This window comes from Podarcis filfolensis, assembly GCF_964270895.1.
Source record: "Podarcis filfolensis genome assembly, chromosome: 8".
NCBI classification, from domain to species: Eukaryota; Metazoa; Chordata; class Lepidosauria; order Squamata; family Lacertidae; genus Podarcis; species Podarcis filfolensis.
Window position 1 is genome coordinate 84,220,076 of NC_139611.1, and position 16,688 is coordinate 84,236,763.

Sequence of the window (16,688 nt, forward strand, 5' to 3'; positions counted from 1 at the left end):
TGCCTTCAGATGTCTTCTAAAAGTCTGGTAGTTGTTTTATCTCTTTGACATCTGGTGGGAGGGCGTTCCACAGGGCGGGGGCCACCACCAAGAAGGCCCTCTGGTTCCCTGTAACTTGGCTTCTCGCAGGGAGGGAACCGCCAGAAGGTCCTTGGCGCTGGACCTCAGTGTCCGGGCAGAACAATGGGGGTGGAGACGCTCCTTCAGGTATACTGGGCCTTTGAGGCCGTTTAGGGCTTTCAAGGTCAGCACCAACACTTTGAACTGTGCTCGGAGCAGCTGTCCCCTAGAGTGTATGGGATTCCTGATGCTGTGATAGTAATGGGGGGAAGAAAACCATAGAAAAGCCTCTTCCTGGGAGACGACAGAAAAGGAAAGCCCCCAGGGCATAGTGCCTGGTGTGCATTTATATATATATATATATCGGTTGGAAACATGGGAGGACTAGAAAACTCAGTGGCTCATTCCACACCCGGCTCAGCACCTCTCTTGTTCTCCCTTCCAGGAAGGGCATTCCAGACCCAATGATGTCTCTTCCATTCCTGCTATTAAACTGAAGCCAGAACACTGCTCTTTGCTGCCAACGAGTCAGGCATATAGAGGACTTCCACCACAGAGCTGCCAAGTGGTACATGCTCCCCTGCGTGTGTGCATGTGTGCATGCGCTCGCACACACACACGCACGCAGCATCCAGCTTTCCATTTAATGCTAGAACCTGCACAGGCTGCACAAAGCATTTGGTTCCCATTCTTTCCCCAGGACTCACAGACAGATCGTCAATCATCCTGTCTTCAAAGGGGTGCTCTTCGGTAAGGATCCAGGACAGCTTGTAGCTCTCCAAGTACATGTTGCAAGCCCGGTGCCTGGAAAGCAGACGGGGGCAGGTCAGCCATTAGCCCAGCTCTGCCCTTCCTGCTTCACATAGTGAAGAGGTACACAGGAGCGGGGTACCATGCTTGCGAGATCACTGTGCCCCATAGATGCCCCCTTGAATATTTTATGTTAGGATTTTTACCCATCCATGCTGCTCCAGCAGTAGCACTATGTTTTGTGTATATCATGTGAGTGAGTGAGCGTGAGACAGGAAGTCTCAGTACTGTTGGAAGTTGGTTTCACTTCTGAAAGCGTTGTTTTTCTGTACTGGTGCTCAGAGAGCACAGACATGCTGATGGATTCGCTGTATATAGGTAAAGGGACCCCTGACCGTTAGGTCCAGTTGTGGCCGACTCTGGGGTTGTGGCGCTCATCTTGCTTTATTGGCCGAGGGAGCCGGCGTACAGCTTCCGGGTCATGTGGCCAGCAGGACTAAGCCGCTTCTGGCGAACCAGAGCAGCACACGGAAACGCCGTTTACCTTCCCGCCGGAGCGGTACCTATTTATCTACTTGCACTTTTGACGTGCTTTCAAACTGCTAGGTTGGCAGGAGTAGGGACTGAGCAACGGGAGCTCACCCCATCGTGGGAATCGAACCGCCGACCTTCTGATCGGCAAGTCATAGGCTCAGTGGTTTAACCCACAGCGCCACCCGTGTCCCCTCTCTCTATATATAGACTGTAAATAAAGTAGTTTTAGAACTACAATTGAGTCTTTCTTCTGCTATGATAGACCAGAAGACGAGTGTGCTCCTCTCAGGAGAGAGGGGTCGCTTATCACTGGTCTCTCCGGACAGAGGGAGATTTACAGCCAGGGAGAACCACCGGAGAGACGCCCCAATGACTTGGGAAGTTTCCAACACTTTAATCTGGGGAACAGGAGCTGCTACAGGTGCCACGTAAGACCCCTGCCACACATGTAAGAAATCGATCTTTTGATGTGGCAGTCCTCACACTTCGGAACTCCCTGCCTATTGACATAAGGTAGGTACTTTCACTGTACTCCTTTCGGTGCCCGCTAAAACATTTTTTTGTCTAGGCAAGCCTATCCGGGCATGTAGAATGCTGAGATGGGATAGCTCAGTCAGAAGAGAATGAGACTCTCAACCTCAGGGCCATGGGTTTGAGACATGACATGACCCTATTGATCCTTTCGAACTCTATAATTCTATGTGGGTTTCCAGCTTATCGTTGATTTTAAATTTTTTTTTTAATTTTTCAAACAGCTGTTTTCAATTGTTTTTTCTTTTACTGGTGACGTCACCGTCCTCTTTTCGTAAACTGCTTTGAGGTTTTATTGCAACGCAGCGGCATATACCGTATGTTTTGCCCCATAGGGCACACCGGCCCATAGGGCGCACCTAGGTTTTTTGGGGGGAAATAAAGGGGAAAAAATTATTTCCCCCCCCCCCAGGCGTGGGGCGGGGGTGGGGGAAGCCTGAGCTTCCCCCGACCCCAGCCCGCAGAACAGGCTGCTATCTGCAAGCCTAGGGAGCCCGGTGGGAAGTCGCGCCGGTCTCCCCAGGCTTGTGGATATCTGCCCGAAGTCATGCAGCTCCCCCAAGGCTTGCGGAGAGCTGCACGAAGCCCGAAGCCTGCAGGCAGCTCTCCGCAAGCCGTGGGAGAGCTGCGCGACTTTGCGCCGGGCTCCCACGGCTTGCGGATAGCTTCCTGAAGCCTGGAGAGTGAGAGGGGTCGGTGCGCACCGACCCCTCTCGCTCTCCAGGCTTCAGTGAAAGCCTGCATTCGCCCCATAGGATGCACACACATTTCCCCTTCATTTTTGGAGGGGAAAAAGTGTGTCCTATAGGGCGAAAAATACGGTAAATCTTATGGAATAAATAAATAATCCCCTCCCCACCCCATGGCACAGCCAGCTAGTGGTCCCTGCAATTAAATAAATAAATTTTTATTTATACCCCACCCTTCCTGGTTCATAAAACAGGGCTCAGGGCGGCTAACAACAAATTTAAAACTTAATTGATGCAACAAAAAAACAGCTTAAAATACAGTATAAAACGTGAATAACAATAAATTCAGAATTCAAACATCAATTTAGGGGAGAAATCCATCCAATAAACATTACATGATCACCAGGGCTAGCTGGCTAAATTAGTCCTATTTGGGCCAGCAAGGAGACCAGGGGAGAATTAGCTGTGGGATCCCAGAGTGGGTAAACTTCATAAAAAGGGGAAGGGGAGGGAAGGAAGGGGAATAAAAGATCAGGCTAAGTTCAAATTGAAAGCCAGGCAGAATAGCTCTGTCTTACAGGCCCTGCGGAAGTTAAATCTTGCAGGCCCTTGGTCTCATGGGACAGAGCATTCCACCAGGTCAGAGCCATCACTGAGAAGGCCCTGGCCCTGGTGGAGGAAAATCTGACTTCCTTAGGACCGGGGACCTCTAAACTATGATTATACATGGACCTTAAGGTCCTCTGCGGGGCATACCATAAGTGCCTGTGTGGTCACAGAGACCTCCCGAACCCACAGATGGGAAGCTGGAGGGTTTGCGTGGATCGAGCCAAATACAACTCAACAAGCTGGAGCTCAAAACCTCCCCTGATGACCTCAACTCACCTGGGCAGGTTGTAGAGGGGCGTCATGCGGAAGCAGGCCACCACGGCTCGCCGCCGTTGCTTGGAGAGCAGCTTGTGCCACACGGCCTTCTTTGACTTGTAAGGATGCTCTGTCTGTGGGGTGTGTACAAATCTCACTGGGGCTGGAAGGCCGGGAGACTCCTCCAATCATTTCCCACCTACTTTCCCCTCTCCCTTTTCCAGCATGCTTCCTCCCTCTGACCCCTTGTCTCCGAGGGATCTCATGAAGGTGGCTGGAGGCTTCAGGGCTGAAAATCGTTTGCAGGTGTCTACCAGGGCACCTCTCCATTCTTAAGGAAATCAGCCTTGAGTGCTCACTGGAAGGACAAATCGTGAAGCTGAGGCTCCAATCCTTTAGCCACCTCATGAGAAGAGAAGACTCCCTAGAAAAGACCCTGATGTTGGGAAAGATGGAGGGCACAAGGAGAAGGGGATGACAGAGGACGAGATGGTTGGACAGTGTTCTGGAAGCTACCAGCATGAGTTTGACCAAACTGCAGGAGGCAGTGGAAGACAGGAGTGCCTGGCGTGCTCTGGCCCAGGGGGTCACGAAGAGTCGGACACGACTAAATGACAACAACAACAACCAGGGCACAGGAGCTGTAGCTCAGCGACAGAACACCTGCGCTGCCTGCAGAAGGTCCCAGCTTCAATCTCTGGGCAAATCCAGGTAGGGCTAGGGAGATCCCATGCCTGAAACCTGGGACAGCCACTGCAGGTCAGTGTAGATGTTACCGAACTGGATAGATTCAGAGTGAGGCAGCTTTCTATACTCCTGTTCCACCCATGTCAGATCTGAGGAGCCGATTCCAAGTGCACTAGAGTTAACTAGACAGCCCCAAAGGGAACTGAACTGCCTTCTGCAGCTATCCTTTCAAGCTGTAGATGTTTTAATGAACTCCTCTGCAGGGAGCTCTATGTTCAACGAAACAGCAGAAGTGATGGCAACCCATTAAAAGTTGAAGGCCCTTACCCAGGTGAGCCACTTAACAGTTGCCTAGATCACCTGCTGGTTAAATCTGGCCACATTCTTCTGCCTGCTAAACCCAGCTTGCCAGCTTTCTCTGCCTGTACCTGTTCCAGGTGGTAGAGCACAGCCGAAACCTCCTGAACCCGTTTGACAATCTTCTCCGGATTGTTGCTGTCCTCGGCTTTGCCAGACATCTCCTTGTAAAGGGCCATCTGCCAGCGCATGGATGAGGAGTTCTCACACTGCAAGGGGGAAAAAAAGATGGGCGTCACTGCAGTTGAGAAAGACGGGCGCCCCTCATTCAGGGTAAGGAGGCCTGACTTGCTCCCTCACTAGTCTGGGAGGTGTATTTTGAACTTGCAAAGATCTCATTCCTCAAGCATTCTTGTGACACTCACCTTGCCCTGGAGGTGCAGGTTGTTGTTGAGGAATTCACGTACCTCCTCATCAGTGTCTTTCTGTAGAGAGATTGAAAGAAAGAGGAGGCCTTCATATGAGCAAACGAGAGTGGCAACAGTCACGCCTGATATTATTTGGCAACAAGTACCTGTGAGCTGTACTGTACACACATGCTTATGGTACTATATTTATTATTATGATTATGATTATTGACTACATTTATAGCCAACCTTTCGTCCAAATAAGAGGGTTATTCTTGCCTGCTGCCTGGTTGGCACTGACCCGAGACAGAGCCTTCTTGGTGGTGGCTCCCTGTCTGTGGAATGCTGCCCCAGGTGAAGGGTACCTGCCTCCCTCAATACAGAAGAAAGTTAAAAACATTCCTGCTTACCCAGGCATTTAATGGCTGAGAGATACTGGCCACGGCAACCATGAAATTAATAACTGTGAGGGTATGTGATTGTTTTTAAATGCTTCTTGATGTTCTAAATGTGTCTGAATATTTTTTTGATGTTTTCAAGTACAGTGGTACCTCTGGTTACGAACTTAATTCGTTCCGGAGGTCTGTTCTCAAGCTGAAGCTGTTCTTATCCTGAGGCGCACTTTCACTAATAGGGCCTCCCGCTGCGTGCACGCACCTCTAGCACACGATTTCCGTTCGTATCCTGGGGCAAAGTTCGCAATCAGGAGCAGCTGCTTCCAGGTTAGCGGAGCTCGTAACCTGAAGCGTTCGTAACCAGAGATACCACTGTATGTTTTTATTCATTTTTAATTTGTACTTTAAAAAATATTTTTGCTGTTTACCACCCTGGGCTCCTTTGGGACGAAGGGCGGGATGCAATTTGGAAACTAATACAGTGGATGCTCGGGTTGCAAACACGATCCGTGCGTGATGCACGTTTGCAAACCGCAGCATTCACAACCCGTACCTGCGCGTCTGCACATGCACGGGTTGCGATTCAGCGCTTCTGCGCATGCGCAAAGCGTGATTTAGCGCTTCTGCGCATGCGCGACCGCTGAAACCCGGAAGTAACCCGTTCCGGTACTTCCGGGTTTTGGTGGTCCGTAACCCGAAAAAACGCAACCTGAAGCGGCTGTAAGCCGAGGTATGACTGTATACTTGTATTTTCTTAAAGTATTCTAAGTCCCCCAGACTGGGAACCCCCACTTCCAAACCTTCCTGTGTGAAAGAGGCAGATGATTATTCCCATGCCCCCCCCCCACAACCTTCTCACCAGGGCATAGCGTATCTTGGCCAAGTTGATCAACTCCTGGTCGGTGGGGGAGCACATGTTCAAGCCAATGGGGAGCATCTTCTTGAGTGTGGCCACGATGAGTGATGTCTGCACAGAATAGCGGTCCCCACGCCTCTTCTTCTTGGTCCGCTCCTGGTCTGAGCCACCCGACTGGGAGGAAGGTTAGGAAAGGGAGAGAAGGGGAGTTAATACTGTGCGGGGAGTTGTGGCAGGGGGACCGGCCACTCGGGCTATCCTACGGCATGCCAAGAGATCAGCTGGGCAAAAGCTTAACGGCCAAGCGCCGCTCTGAGGATTCAGTGAGGTTTGGGGCGCGGGGGTGGGAGGTGGGGTCTAAAGGCTCCTCCCGTGGGAGAATGACGGGCGAGTGTTTTCCTTCGCGAGAAGACAAGAGGAAGAAGAATCCCCAGCAATGGCCAACGTTGTTCCTCGCACAAAGGCACTCCACGGGGGTAGACGTCCTTTGAGGTCTGCTCCAAATGTAGGAAAGTCTTTATTACACGGAATATTCAAACGGGGGTGGAGGAAAAATACGTCCATTGTTACTTCTGAGGTGTTCTGCCAGGGGTGCATGGATCAAAAACCCGCAAGCATGCACCGGCTTCTTGATCCATAAACTGGAGACGAAATAAAAGAAAATGCTCACACCGGGTGACTTCAGAAGCAGCAATGCACATGGTTTTCACCCTACATGAGAGCCGTCCTCATGTACGGAAAACGTCCTGTACGAATCAGCCTTATGGGGATGAGGAGGAGGCAATGGGGTGTGAAGTGGGAGTCTGGGATCCAGCGCATGGCAGTGTAGACTGGGAGGAGGGCTGAGAGTTGGGTAGTGTGGAAGAGATCCAGCCATGTGTAATTAGAGGCACAGAAGAGGCTCGGTGGGAGGGCTTTGAAGGGATCTAGGCAGTACCAGAAGAGAACGGTGCAAGCGAGTGGGTCGCACGCAGCTTTCCCAAGCCTCGTGCCCTTCGGATGTTTTGGACTACAACTCCCATCAGCCCCGGAACAGGGATGATGGGAGCTGCAGTCCAAAAGGCTGGGGAAGGCTGGTCTCAGGTGTATAAGAAGGCCTAGTAAACAGGAGACAGATTTTGGAATCTCACTGATGAAGGCAGGCAGGGCTGGAGATGAGTGGGAGAAGGATTGAACTTGCATGAAATGGAGCAGCCGCCATCCCCGACCCCTGGAAAGGTAACGTGAACCAAGACACCCTTGTCTCCTTCCCCGCCGTGCCTTTGTCCTCCTACATTCCGCTGTGCAAAAGAGCCTTTCTAACCTCTACACATAACCGCACACAGAGACACACAGCACCGTTGGCAGCCAAGACACATAATCTACCACGTGTGGCGTCGCGGGCACCGCCTCCCTCCCATGTGGTGGCAGGGCAGCAGGCAGTGGCAAAGGATGTCACAACCACTGGATTATGGGATCCGGGATCCAGAAAGTAGGGGAGGAGAAGAGATGGCAAATAGGGGAAACCCTGGAGTACATGGGCCCAGGTTAGGGGACGGAGATCTGTGCATGGCCCAATGCATGCTGGGAGAGGAAGAAGGCTTCCCGAAACGAGCAAATGGAGGTGGATTTTTTTAGGAAGGGACCACTTGAGGTCAGAGGCTTCAGGACAGTCTGGCCAGGGAGACAAATGACGTAACTCTGGAAGCAGGGGTGCGTCGTGCCCTGAAATATGGCGTCTTGTCCAAGGGCATGATGGGAGCTTGGTCCCGCCAACGGAGGGCACTTGGTGGCTCGTCAGTGCCAACCCATCGGATGCATGATGCGTTGCTGCCACAGCCACAGAAAGCCACTGCGTTCTTGCCATCCTCCATGCAGCCGCGAGCCCTTCCCTCTCTCCCGGCACCCCTGTTTATATCGAGATCATGGCTGCCAACTTTTCCCTTTTCTTGAGAGGAATCCTATTCGGAAAAAGGGGGTTTCCCTTTAAAAAAGGGAAACGTTGACAGCTATGATCGAGATGGTTCTCTCCCAGGAGGAGGGAGGGGAGGGTTACGGCAGAGATGCGCACTGCACCATGCTGTCTCCACAGGATCACCCCCCAAAAAACCCCCGACAACAACAACAACAAAAGGGGTGGCGGAACGTCCATTATTTCGCTAACCTGGCCTTCTCCAGACTAAACTCAACACAGGCGAGGGGAGAAGAGGGAGACAAGACAGAAGAGGAGAAAGAGAAGGTTAGACGGAGTGGCAAACTCCCCTCCCTCTCACACAAACACCCGGCAAAGAATTCAGGGAAGGTCCAAGAAGGTCCAAAGCTGTCCACCGGCATCTTTCTTCTCCCCACTGCCCTGCCCAAAGCGAGCAATCCGAAGAGCGAGAAAGCCGCTGCGTACAGGAAGAGGCCCAGGCCCGAGCCTTGGGCAGAATTTGGCTGTCATGGAATCTCCCCGCTCTTTTGTGTTTTTGTTGTTTATCCAAAAGAAGAGAACCAGGTTTCTAGTCCTCCCTGTTCACAAGAGGAAGGAAAGCAAGCAGGCAGGTCTGCTGAGGGATCCTTGAGCAGGACATCCGTATGGAGGGGCTCTCTGATGCTCCCCCCCCATACCGTGATGCCCTTTGTCAACCCATGGTGCCCTCCCTCCCCACTTCACCCCAGCCTACCCCGCCCTCCTAGATCTCCAACACAAAAGCTGCTTCTTGGGCCCAGGCTTCCTGCATGCTGCAAAGAGGTAAGAACTGAATTGTGCAAGCGTGGGGTGGGCGAGGAAGCACACGACCGATGGAGTAGCATCTTAGGTGGCAGCCAAGTTTAAAGGGTGGGGTGGCAGGCCCTCTCAGAGGCAGCCTGTGGCAGATTGTGGTGCAGCTGCAGATGGTGATGGGATGTATTTGGCTGAGGTGGGGGGGGGGTGGTCCACTTCAACATGCAGTAGGTACCCCGCAAAGGAAAGGAAAAGACAGTTTTAATAATGTTGTTGAACTATTACCACCATTGCTTATTAAATTTGTATACCGCCCTTCATCCGAAGATCACAACAAAAAAATAATTTGCACAGGTCTTTTTTTGTCCTAACAGATTACCCCAGTAATCCACACAACAGCCCTGAAAGGCGGGCAGGAGTGATTACTGGCATGTTAGGGGGAGGTGGGACTGGGACTGAGCAATAAGGGTTTGCCTAAGGGCATCTGATAATCTCATAGCTGTGTTGGGGACTTCCTGTTCCACAGGAAGTCAACCCTTGTCGACTGCACTAGGGCAGCCAATCAGGGACTTCCGGTCAAAACAGAACCCAGAGGTTGTCGCTTCAAAGGTTCATCTAGGCTCCCCTTTTGGGGGTGATAGACCCCCCACCCCGGTGGCAAGCACCCCTCTTCCACACCCCAGCCCTCCTCTCACCTTGGACATTTTGCTCTTGCTGTCGGCTGTCAGGAAGGACATGTTGTTGATTTCGTTCTGCACTACGAAGTTCTGCTCCTCCCGTTTGAAGTTCTGGGGCATGGGAGGGAAGAACAGATGAGCCACATTTTGTGGGAGATGCTCTCACGTGTCTCCATCAGCACCCACGCAACCACCACCCTCTCTGCTGAAAAGGCGACTCACGTGTGACTTGGACCAGTAAATGAACACCTCCCCGACCATCCGGAAGAGCTCCTCGGCATCCGAGTTCGGTTCCGTCAACCAGTTGGCCCTGCAGATTAAAATAGAACGGTCAGTAGATACCACCTTCCCACTTCCATAGCTAATGGGGCATATTCGGGGCACATTAAAAAACAACACACAACACAACTAATTTAAGGCACGGTATTAGATTATCTCCCCCTTTTCTCCCATCCCTGTAAGTGGACAATGCAAGTTGTTGCTGGATGGTGCAGTTATCTAGATATAAACATTTGGAAGGGAAACGTAGCAAATCGTCACAACTTTCTGGGTATTTGGCGTTTAGGCATTGGTATAGTTCTGTAGATGGAAGAGGGGAGGTAGCGCCATCACCTGCCCTGCATATTGAAGGGTAGTCTGTTTGATTGATGGGGTCTGTGTGGAGAGGGTAACAACGTTCAGATTTTTGGGCATTGAATTACAAGAGGATCTGTCCTGGAGTGTCAACACAAGGGGGCTTGTGAAGAAGGCGCAGCAGAGACTGTACTTTTTGAGAATTCTAAGGAAAAACCATCTTCCGCAGAAACTGCTGCTTGCCTTCTATCACTGTGCCATTGAGAGCGTGCTCACTTATGGCTTATGTGTGTGGTACGGAAGCTGTACTACCCAGGACAGGATGGGGTTGTGCAGAGTTGTTAAGGCAGCAGAGAGCATTGTTGGCTGCCCACTCTCCACCTTAGAGCAGATTTATGCCACAAGGTGCCATAGGAAGGCACTGGACATAGTAAAAGATCCATCGCATCCTGGTCACTGTCTCTTCGAGCTCCTGCCGTCGGGACGGAGATACAGGACGATGAAGACAAGAACGAGCCGTCTTAAGAACAGCTTCTTCTCCAGAGCGATCTCGGCCCTGAATGGGAAGCCTGGACTTTGAAAGTCATCTAATCTTCCTTGCTGTACTATACTGTATTGTTTTAATTAGTGTTTTTATGGAGCAGTCAAGTAATTTCGTTGTCCCTGAGAGGGGGGCAATGACAATAAAGATATTATTATTATTATTATTAAAGGATTCCGGGGTGTGTGACCCTGTCCAAAGCCTAGGGAGGTTAGGGCCTAAGGCACGCCCCCTATTGGTGACTCTGGGGGTGGGTTCCTAGTTGATGTGCATCAGCAGGACTCCCCCTACTGGTGGTTAACCCTTCCCGGACTTCAAGCAGACGGGCTGGAGTCAGATATAGTCACTTAGGACCAATGCCTAAGCCAATACCGCTCATCACCTGTAACCAATAAAGTTGTGGCCTTTTTCAGCCCATTAACCTTAATAATTGTGTCATGTGTCATTATTTCCGACTGGGGAGGTCGGGAACTTGCCACGCAAGTCTGCCTGCAGCTTGTGAGTGTGGTATCTGAAAGAGGGACTCAGGAAGAAACACCAGGCACCTTACTCCTTGCACCGCTGGAGAACTTCTCAGACACACCGAGACATTATTAGCTCAATCTCTCCTGTGCTGCAGTGCCACCCCCTGCGGTGGCCAGAGCTGGAACTCTGTGATTGGAGGAAGCAACAGGAGCCTCGCCAACTCGCTTGCTCCAAGCTGTGCTGTTTAGTCTGAGTAACTGTGACCCCATCTTTGACTATGTTCCTGCCTCTGAACTCGTGGTTCTCATCTACCCAACCTGGTACCTGACCGTTGGTGTGACAATTGATGACCTCCTTCTACCAGTCCACAATAGAAAGTGTCCTCTCACTGTGTCCTCACAGTGTGGTACGTTGGCTTGACAGCCACGGACAGAAAGTCTTTACAGAGGGTGGTGAACACAGCACATGATATCATGGGCTGTCCCCTGAGCCCGCTAGATGACATCGCAAGGAATCGATGCCTTAGGAGAGCGAGAAAAATTCTCAGGGACGATTCACACCCTGGCCAGCACCTCTTTAATCTACTGCCCTCGGGCAGGAGATATAGAAGTATAATCAGTTGTACCAACAGGCTAAAAAACAGTTTCTATCCGTGGGCTGTTAGGCTGCTGAATGGAAAATAATATAGTGCAACTGACTTTCAGGGTTGGTGTGTTGTGCGACAAGCACACAGAGTGCAATGAGACTGAGTGTTTGTGTGTGGGGAGGGAGGCTTGGTTAATTTCATTGTACACAGGTTGTACATTGACAATAAAGGTATTATTATTATTTAACCTAGTGGAATTTATGTGAGGACTAGACTGTTGTTCAAACAACGCAGCAGTAAAGTTCAAGGACCCAGGGATGTGTGGAGCAGGGCGGTGAGGGGTGAAGCCCGGGAAGAGGGAGTGTGGCTTGGGGAGAGGGCCAGAGAGGGAGGGAGAGGGAGACCTGGAGGCCGCATTTGGCCCCTAGGCCGAAGGTTCCCCACCTCTGTTGTAAACCTGTGTTGCATGCAAGCGTTAACACCCTGTGCAAAATCCGAAGTACCTGCTGTTGTCAACGTAGCGGATGAGCAGGGGGTACAGGGCGTAGAGATCGCGGCAGAGCACAGAGAACTCGTCCCTGATCAGCAGCTCGGCGTCCTCTGACTCGGTCTTGGCCTCCAGCCGCAGCTGGTCCTCCTCGGCCACCACTTTCCCGGAGCGCTTCTTCAGCTTCTCCATGGTTGGAATGAAATGGGAGCGCAGCAGTTCCGGCTTGGCTTTGCTGACGATGGGCTGAGCGAAGACTACGTGGGGAAGAATTAAGAAGATGGGGCTTTGGATGAGAAAAAGTGCCTCAAATCCCACATAAATGGCCTCAGTCCAGTATATCTGAAGGAGCGTCTCCACCCCCATCGTTGTACCCAGACACTGAGGTCCAGCACCGAGGGCCTTCTGGTGGTTCCCTCACTGCGAGAAGCCAAGTTACAGGGAACCAGGCAGAGGGCCTTCTCGGTGGTGGCACCCGCCCTGTGGAACACCCTCCCATCAGATGTCAAAGAGGAAAACAACTACCAGACTTTTAGAAGACATCTGAAGGCAGCCCTGTTTAGGGAAGCTTTTAATGTTTGATGTATTACAGTATTTTAATATTTTTTTGGAAGCCGCCCAGAGTGGCTGGGGAAGCCCAGCCAGATGGGCGGGGTATAAATAATAAAATTATTATTATTATTATTATTCACATCCTCCTTGTTCTCTGACCCTCCGTACCTGCCAACCGCTTCATCCAGGAAGCTTCGTCGATGCCCAGGTTGTTGACAATGATCTTCAGGATGTTGCCCAGCAAGGTGTTGAGTTGGTCGGAGGTCACATCCGTGCACCAGGGCCCCTGGGGGTTGGTTTCAGGGCCCCGCTCCCACCAGCGGGGCAAGTAGTTGCAGAGCATCGGCAGGGTGACCTCGATCACATGGGGCATCTCGGTGTAGCGGGCCCCTGACTCTGCCAGCCCGCTGATGTCCTTCATCAGCTTGTCCAGTACAGGGATGTCTGGGCACATCTCCTCCACACGGTTTGGAAGACCTAGGACTGGGGGTGCAAAGGGAGGGCATGAAACCCCTGGATTGGGAACAGGGGAGGTGCAAAACGACCCACACATTCAAGGAAAGCTTTTAATGTTTAATAGACTATTGTATTTTAATATTCTGTTGGAAGCCGCCCAGAGTGGCTGGGGGAACCGAAATGATATACAACGAATTGAAGAAAATGTTCCATTTAACATTTGATAAAAAACCTGAAGCATTTTTATTAGGGATTGTTGGGAAAGATCTGCCAAAAAAGCTGAAAAACATCTTCATGTATGCGACAACGGCCACGAGAGTTCTGGTAGCACAAGGATGGAAGACTGAAGAAACCCCAACCCAAGAATCATGGCAAGAAAAATTTGATGGACTATGCAGAACTGGCAAAACCGACACACAAGCTACGGGACAAGGATAACTGTGACTTTAAAGAAGAATGGGAACCCTTTACAAAGTATTTGAAGATACAACAAAGCGAACTGGACTCCTTGGCTGGTTTTGAATAAACATTCACAAACTTTTTATTGATAATCATCAGCTAAATAGTTTGAGGATTTATACAACTGTGTAACATGCAGAAAACAGCATTTTTAGAGAAATCAAAGACTGGAACTGAGGGAAGCTGGGGGGTAGGTTCTGTGGGGGGGGAGGGAGGAAAAATGGGGGGGGGAATAAGGATGTTATGTTTCTGGATAATATGTTTTGTTTTAATTTTGAATAAAAGTTATTTAAAACAAAAACAGAGCGGCTGGGGAAACCCAGCCAGATGGGCAGGATATAAATAATAAATTATTATTATTATTATTATTATTATTGAAAGGCAGGTGGAAAGAGGCACTCACTTGCTCGCTCCCTGGGTGATTTGGTTGTGTAAACAGAGAAGGGGTTGTATTCGTTGAGATGAGGCTCCAGGAAGGCCACAGGCATTGCTGCTGCCAGCCGGGCCAAGCATTCACCAAGTTGCGGACGCTGCCTGCAGAGTTGGAAGAGACAGACAAGGAGAAGTGAGAGGGACTGAAAGCGAAAGGTGCTCTGCCTAACAATTTAACTTGGAAGGTACTGGTTCAATAACGCTCAAAAGGAAGGTTTGGACAATTAATGACTGGGAGTTGCTGCGCCATTAAACTTCAGACTTGGACAACATCCCAGATTGGAATGGAGTCAGAAGAAGTTGCGCTGATAAAAAGACAGTTGGAAAAATATGTACTAATAAAGCTGTATTTGACGGGTGAAAGTATATGATGTTTGACATGATTGAGAATCGTGGACTCAGGGATGGAGAATTATAAAGCGTCAAAATCGAGATGTGGAAAATATGGAAACAACGAGTAGACGCAGGACTGAGATGTGGAGATAAGCTTCAGAGATCCAGACTGTGGGGAGCTCCAGAAAATTAATAATTATAATTTGGACTATAATTTGGTCTTTTTTTATTTTAGTTTTTATTTATGATTGGATATATTAATTGGATGTTTTTTATTGGAAAATCAATAAAAAGGATTTTAAAAAATAAAGAAAAGAAAGCGAACGGTGCTCTTTGTTTCCATTGCAAAGCCCTGCTCATCCCACAATGGGTGATTTGGGTTCCAAATTATGTTCCCCACCCTGATTGTGTGAACTTCAGTGTGGGCTCTACCACCTCTGGGCATAAGCAGCGCCTCCCCCTCCCCCAATTGCGCACAGACCCTTTGCTCCAAGATTCTCGTGACAATGCACTCACCTCTCCACATAAGGGTTTTTAGTAGTGCCCAAGGAATAGATGCTGCATAGAGTTCGGTAGCAGGACACCTGCACGTCATCCACTGCGGGGACACACAGAAAAATGGGTGTTGGTTTCAGGACCAGATACCGTATTTTTCGCCCTATAGGACGCACTTTTTCCCCTCCAAAAATGAAGGGGAAATGTGTGTGCGTCCTATGGGGCGAATGCAGGCTTTCGCTGAAGCCTGGAGAGCGAGAGGGGTCGGTGCGCACAGACCCCTCTCGCTCTCCAGGCTTCAGGAGAGCCGCAGCGCCAGCCCCACAAGGTCGGGGGACAGCGGGGAGGCGGAACGCCGCCATCCCGCTGTCTCCCGATGTGGTTTGGAGGCTGACGGCGGGGAGACGCGTGCTTCTCCCCGCCGCCAGCCCCGCAAGCTCCGGGGACAGCTGGGAGGCGCAGCGCGTCTTCCCGCTGTCCCCGGACCTGTTCTGCAGGCGGGCGGCGGGGAGAAGAGCGCTTTTCCCCGCTGCCTGCCCCGCAAGCTCCGGGGACAGCTGGGAGGCGCAGCGCATCTTCCCACTGTCCCCGGACCTGTTCTGCAGGCGGGCGGCGGGGAGAAGAGTACTTCTCCCTGCTGCCCGCCCCGCAAGCTCTGGGGACAGCTGGGAGGCGCAGCGCGTCTTCCCGCTGTCCCTGGACCTTGTCTGCAGGCGGGCGGCGGGGAGAAGAGCGCCTCTCCCCGCTGCCTGCCCCGCAAGCTCTGGGGACAGCTGGGAGGCGCAGCGTGTCTTCCCGCTGTCCCCGGACCTATTCTGTAGGCGGGAGGTGGGGAGAAGAGCGCTTCTCCCCGCTGCCTGCCCCGCAAGCTCCGGGGACAGCCAGCCCCACAAGCGCCTGGGGGGGAAATAATTTTTTTTTTCTTTATTTCCCCCCCAAAAAACTTGGTGCGTCCTATGGGCCGGTGCGTCCTATGGGGCGAAAAATACGGTACATACGGCTTCTCCTTCTTATAGTTCTCTGTTGTCAGAGATACAAAGCTCTTGTTTCCCCAACATCATTACCTCGGATGTATCCTGGGGTTCGGCCAAGGCCACCAGGCCCCTCACTACCACCTCTGCTACACCCCCAAAAAACTGGGTGGAGGGAAGTCTATGTTTTTATGTGTTTTTTGGTGTGTTCTTTTTTTTCTTTTCTTTTGTGTAATTTGTTATTTTTCTTTTTTTGCTTGTGATATTGTTGGGTTTCTGTTACTGCAATTCAATAAAGTGTTCATTTTTTAAAAAAACAACAACTAGGCTCCATTTACACTAGCGATGGCCAAACCTGTCCTTTTCAATTTCTCAGTTTTCGATGAAGCACATTTCCCCAACAGTCTGCAACCATTATTATTTCGCCAAGTCTTCCTTAATGTTGGTTTCTCCTAATATATGCAGATTTCTATGCCGTTCGGCTTCATGTATTTTTATTTTTTTAAACTTCCCGGCTATTAAAATGCTTCTTCTTTTGTATGTTATTTTCACCAATGCATGGATCTTTGTGCGTGCTTTCCCCTCATATACGTATTTGGGCATATGATAATTGGTTGGGAAGCCGCTTCACAAAATCCGAAGCAGTGCAAATTTCAAAGGATAGAAGAAGAGAAGAGTTTGGATTTGATATCCTGCTTTATCACTACCCTAAGGAGACTTAAAGCGGCTAACAATCTCCTTTCCCTTCCTCCCCCACAACAAACACTCTGTGAGGTGAGTGGGGCTGAGAGAATTCAGAGAAGTGTGACTGGCCCAAGGTCACCCAGCAGCTGCATGTGGAGGAGCGGGGAAGCAAACCCAGTTCACCAGATTACGAGTCTACCGCTCATAACCACTACACCACA

The 16,688-nt window shown here is 50.7% G+C and overlaps 1 protein-coding gene across 11 annotated transcripts in view; it reads right to left on the reverse strand.

The window, feature by feature from the left end:
- RYR1 (ryanodine receptor 1) overlaps nt 1-16,688 on the reverse strand; it is a 228,207-nt gene that overhangs the window by 50,597 nt on the left and 160,922 nt on the right. For 6 of the 11 annotated variants that reach the window (XM_083626668.1, XM_083626666.1, XM_083626670.1 and 3 more), the window contains exons 64-75: nt 14,834-14,915; nt 13,956-14,086; nt 12,806-13,120; nt 12,102-12,342; nt 9,656-9,743; nt 9,452-9,544; nt 8,214-8,228; nt 6,074-6,244; nt 4,838-4,897; nt 4,544-4,681; nt 3,450-3,562; nt 768-864 (exon numbers count right to left, since the gene is read on the reverse strand). In XM_083626668.1, the coding sequence (XP_083482794.1) occupies nt 768-864; nt 3,450-3,562; nt 4,544-4,681; nt 4,838-4,897; nt 6,074-6,244; nt 8,214-8,228; nt 9,452-9,544; nt 9,656-9,743; nt 12,102-12,342; nt 12,806-13,120; nt 13,956-14,086; nt 14,834-14,915 (1,544 nt within the window). The remainder of the gene's footprint in view (nt 1-767; nt 865-3,449; nt 3,563-4,543; nt 4,682-4,837; nt 4,898-6,073; nt 6,245-8,213; nt 8,229-9,451; nt 9,545-9,655; nt 9,744-12,101; nt 12,343-12,805; nt 13,121-13,955; nt 14,087-14,833; nt 14,916-16,688) is intronic. The other 5 variants (XM_083626671.1, XM_083626667.1, XM_083626674.1 and 2 more) reach the window with 1 other exon arrangement.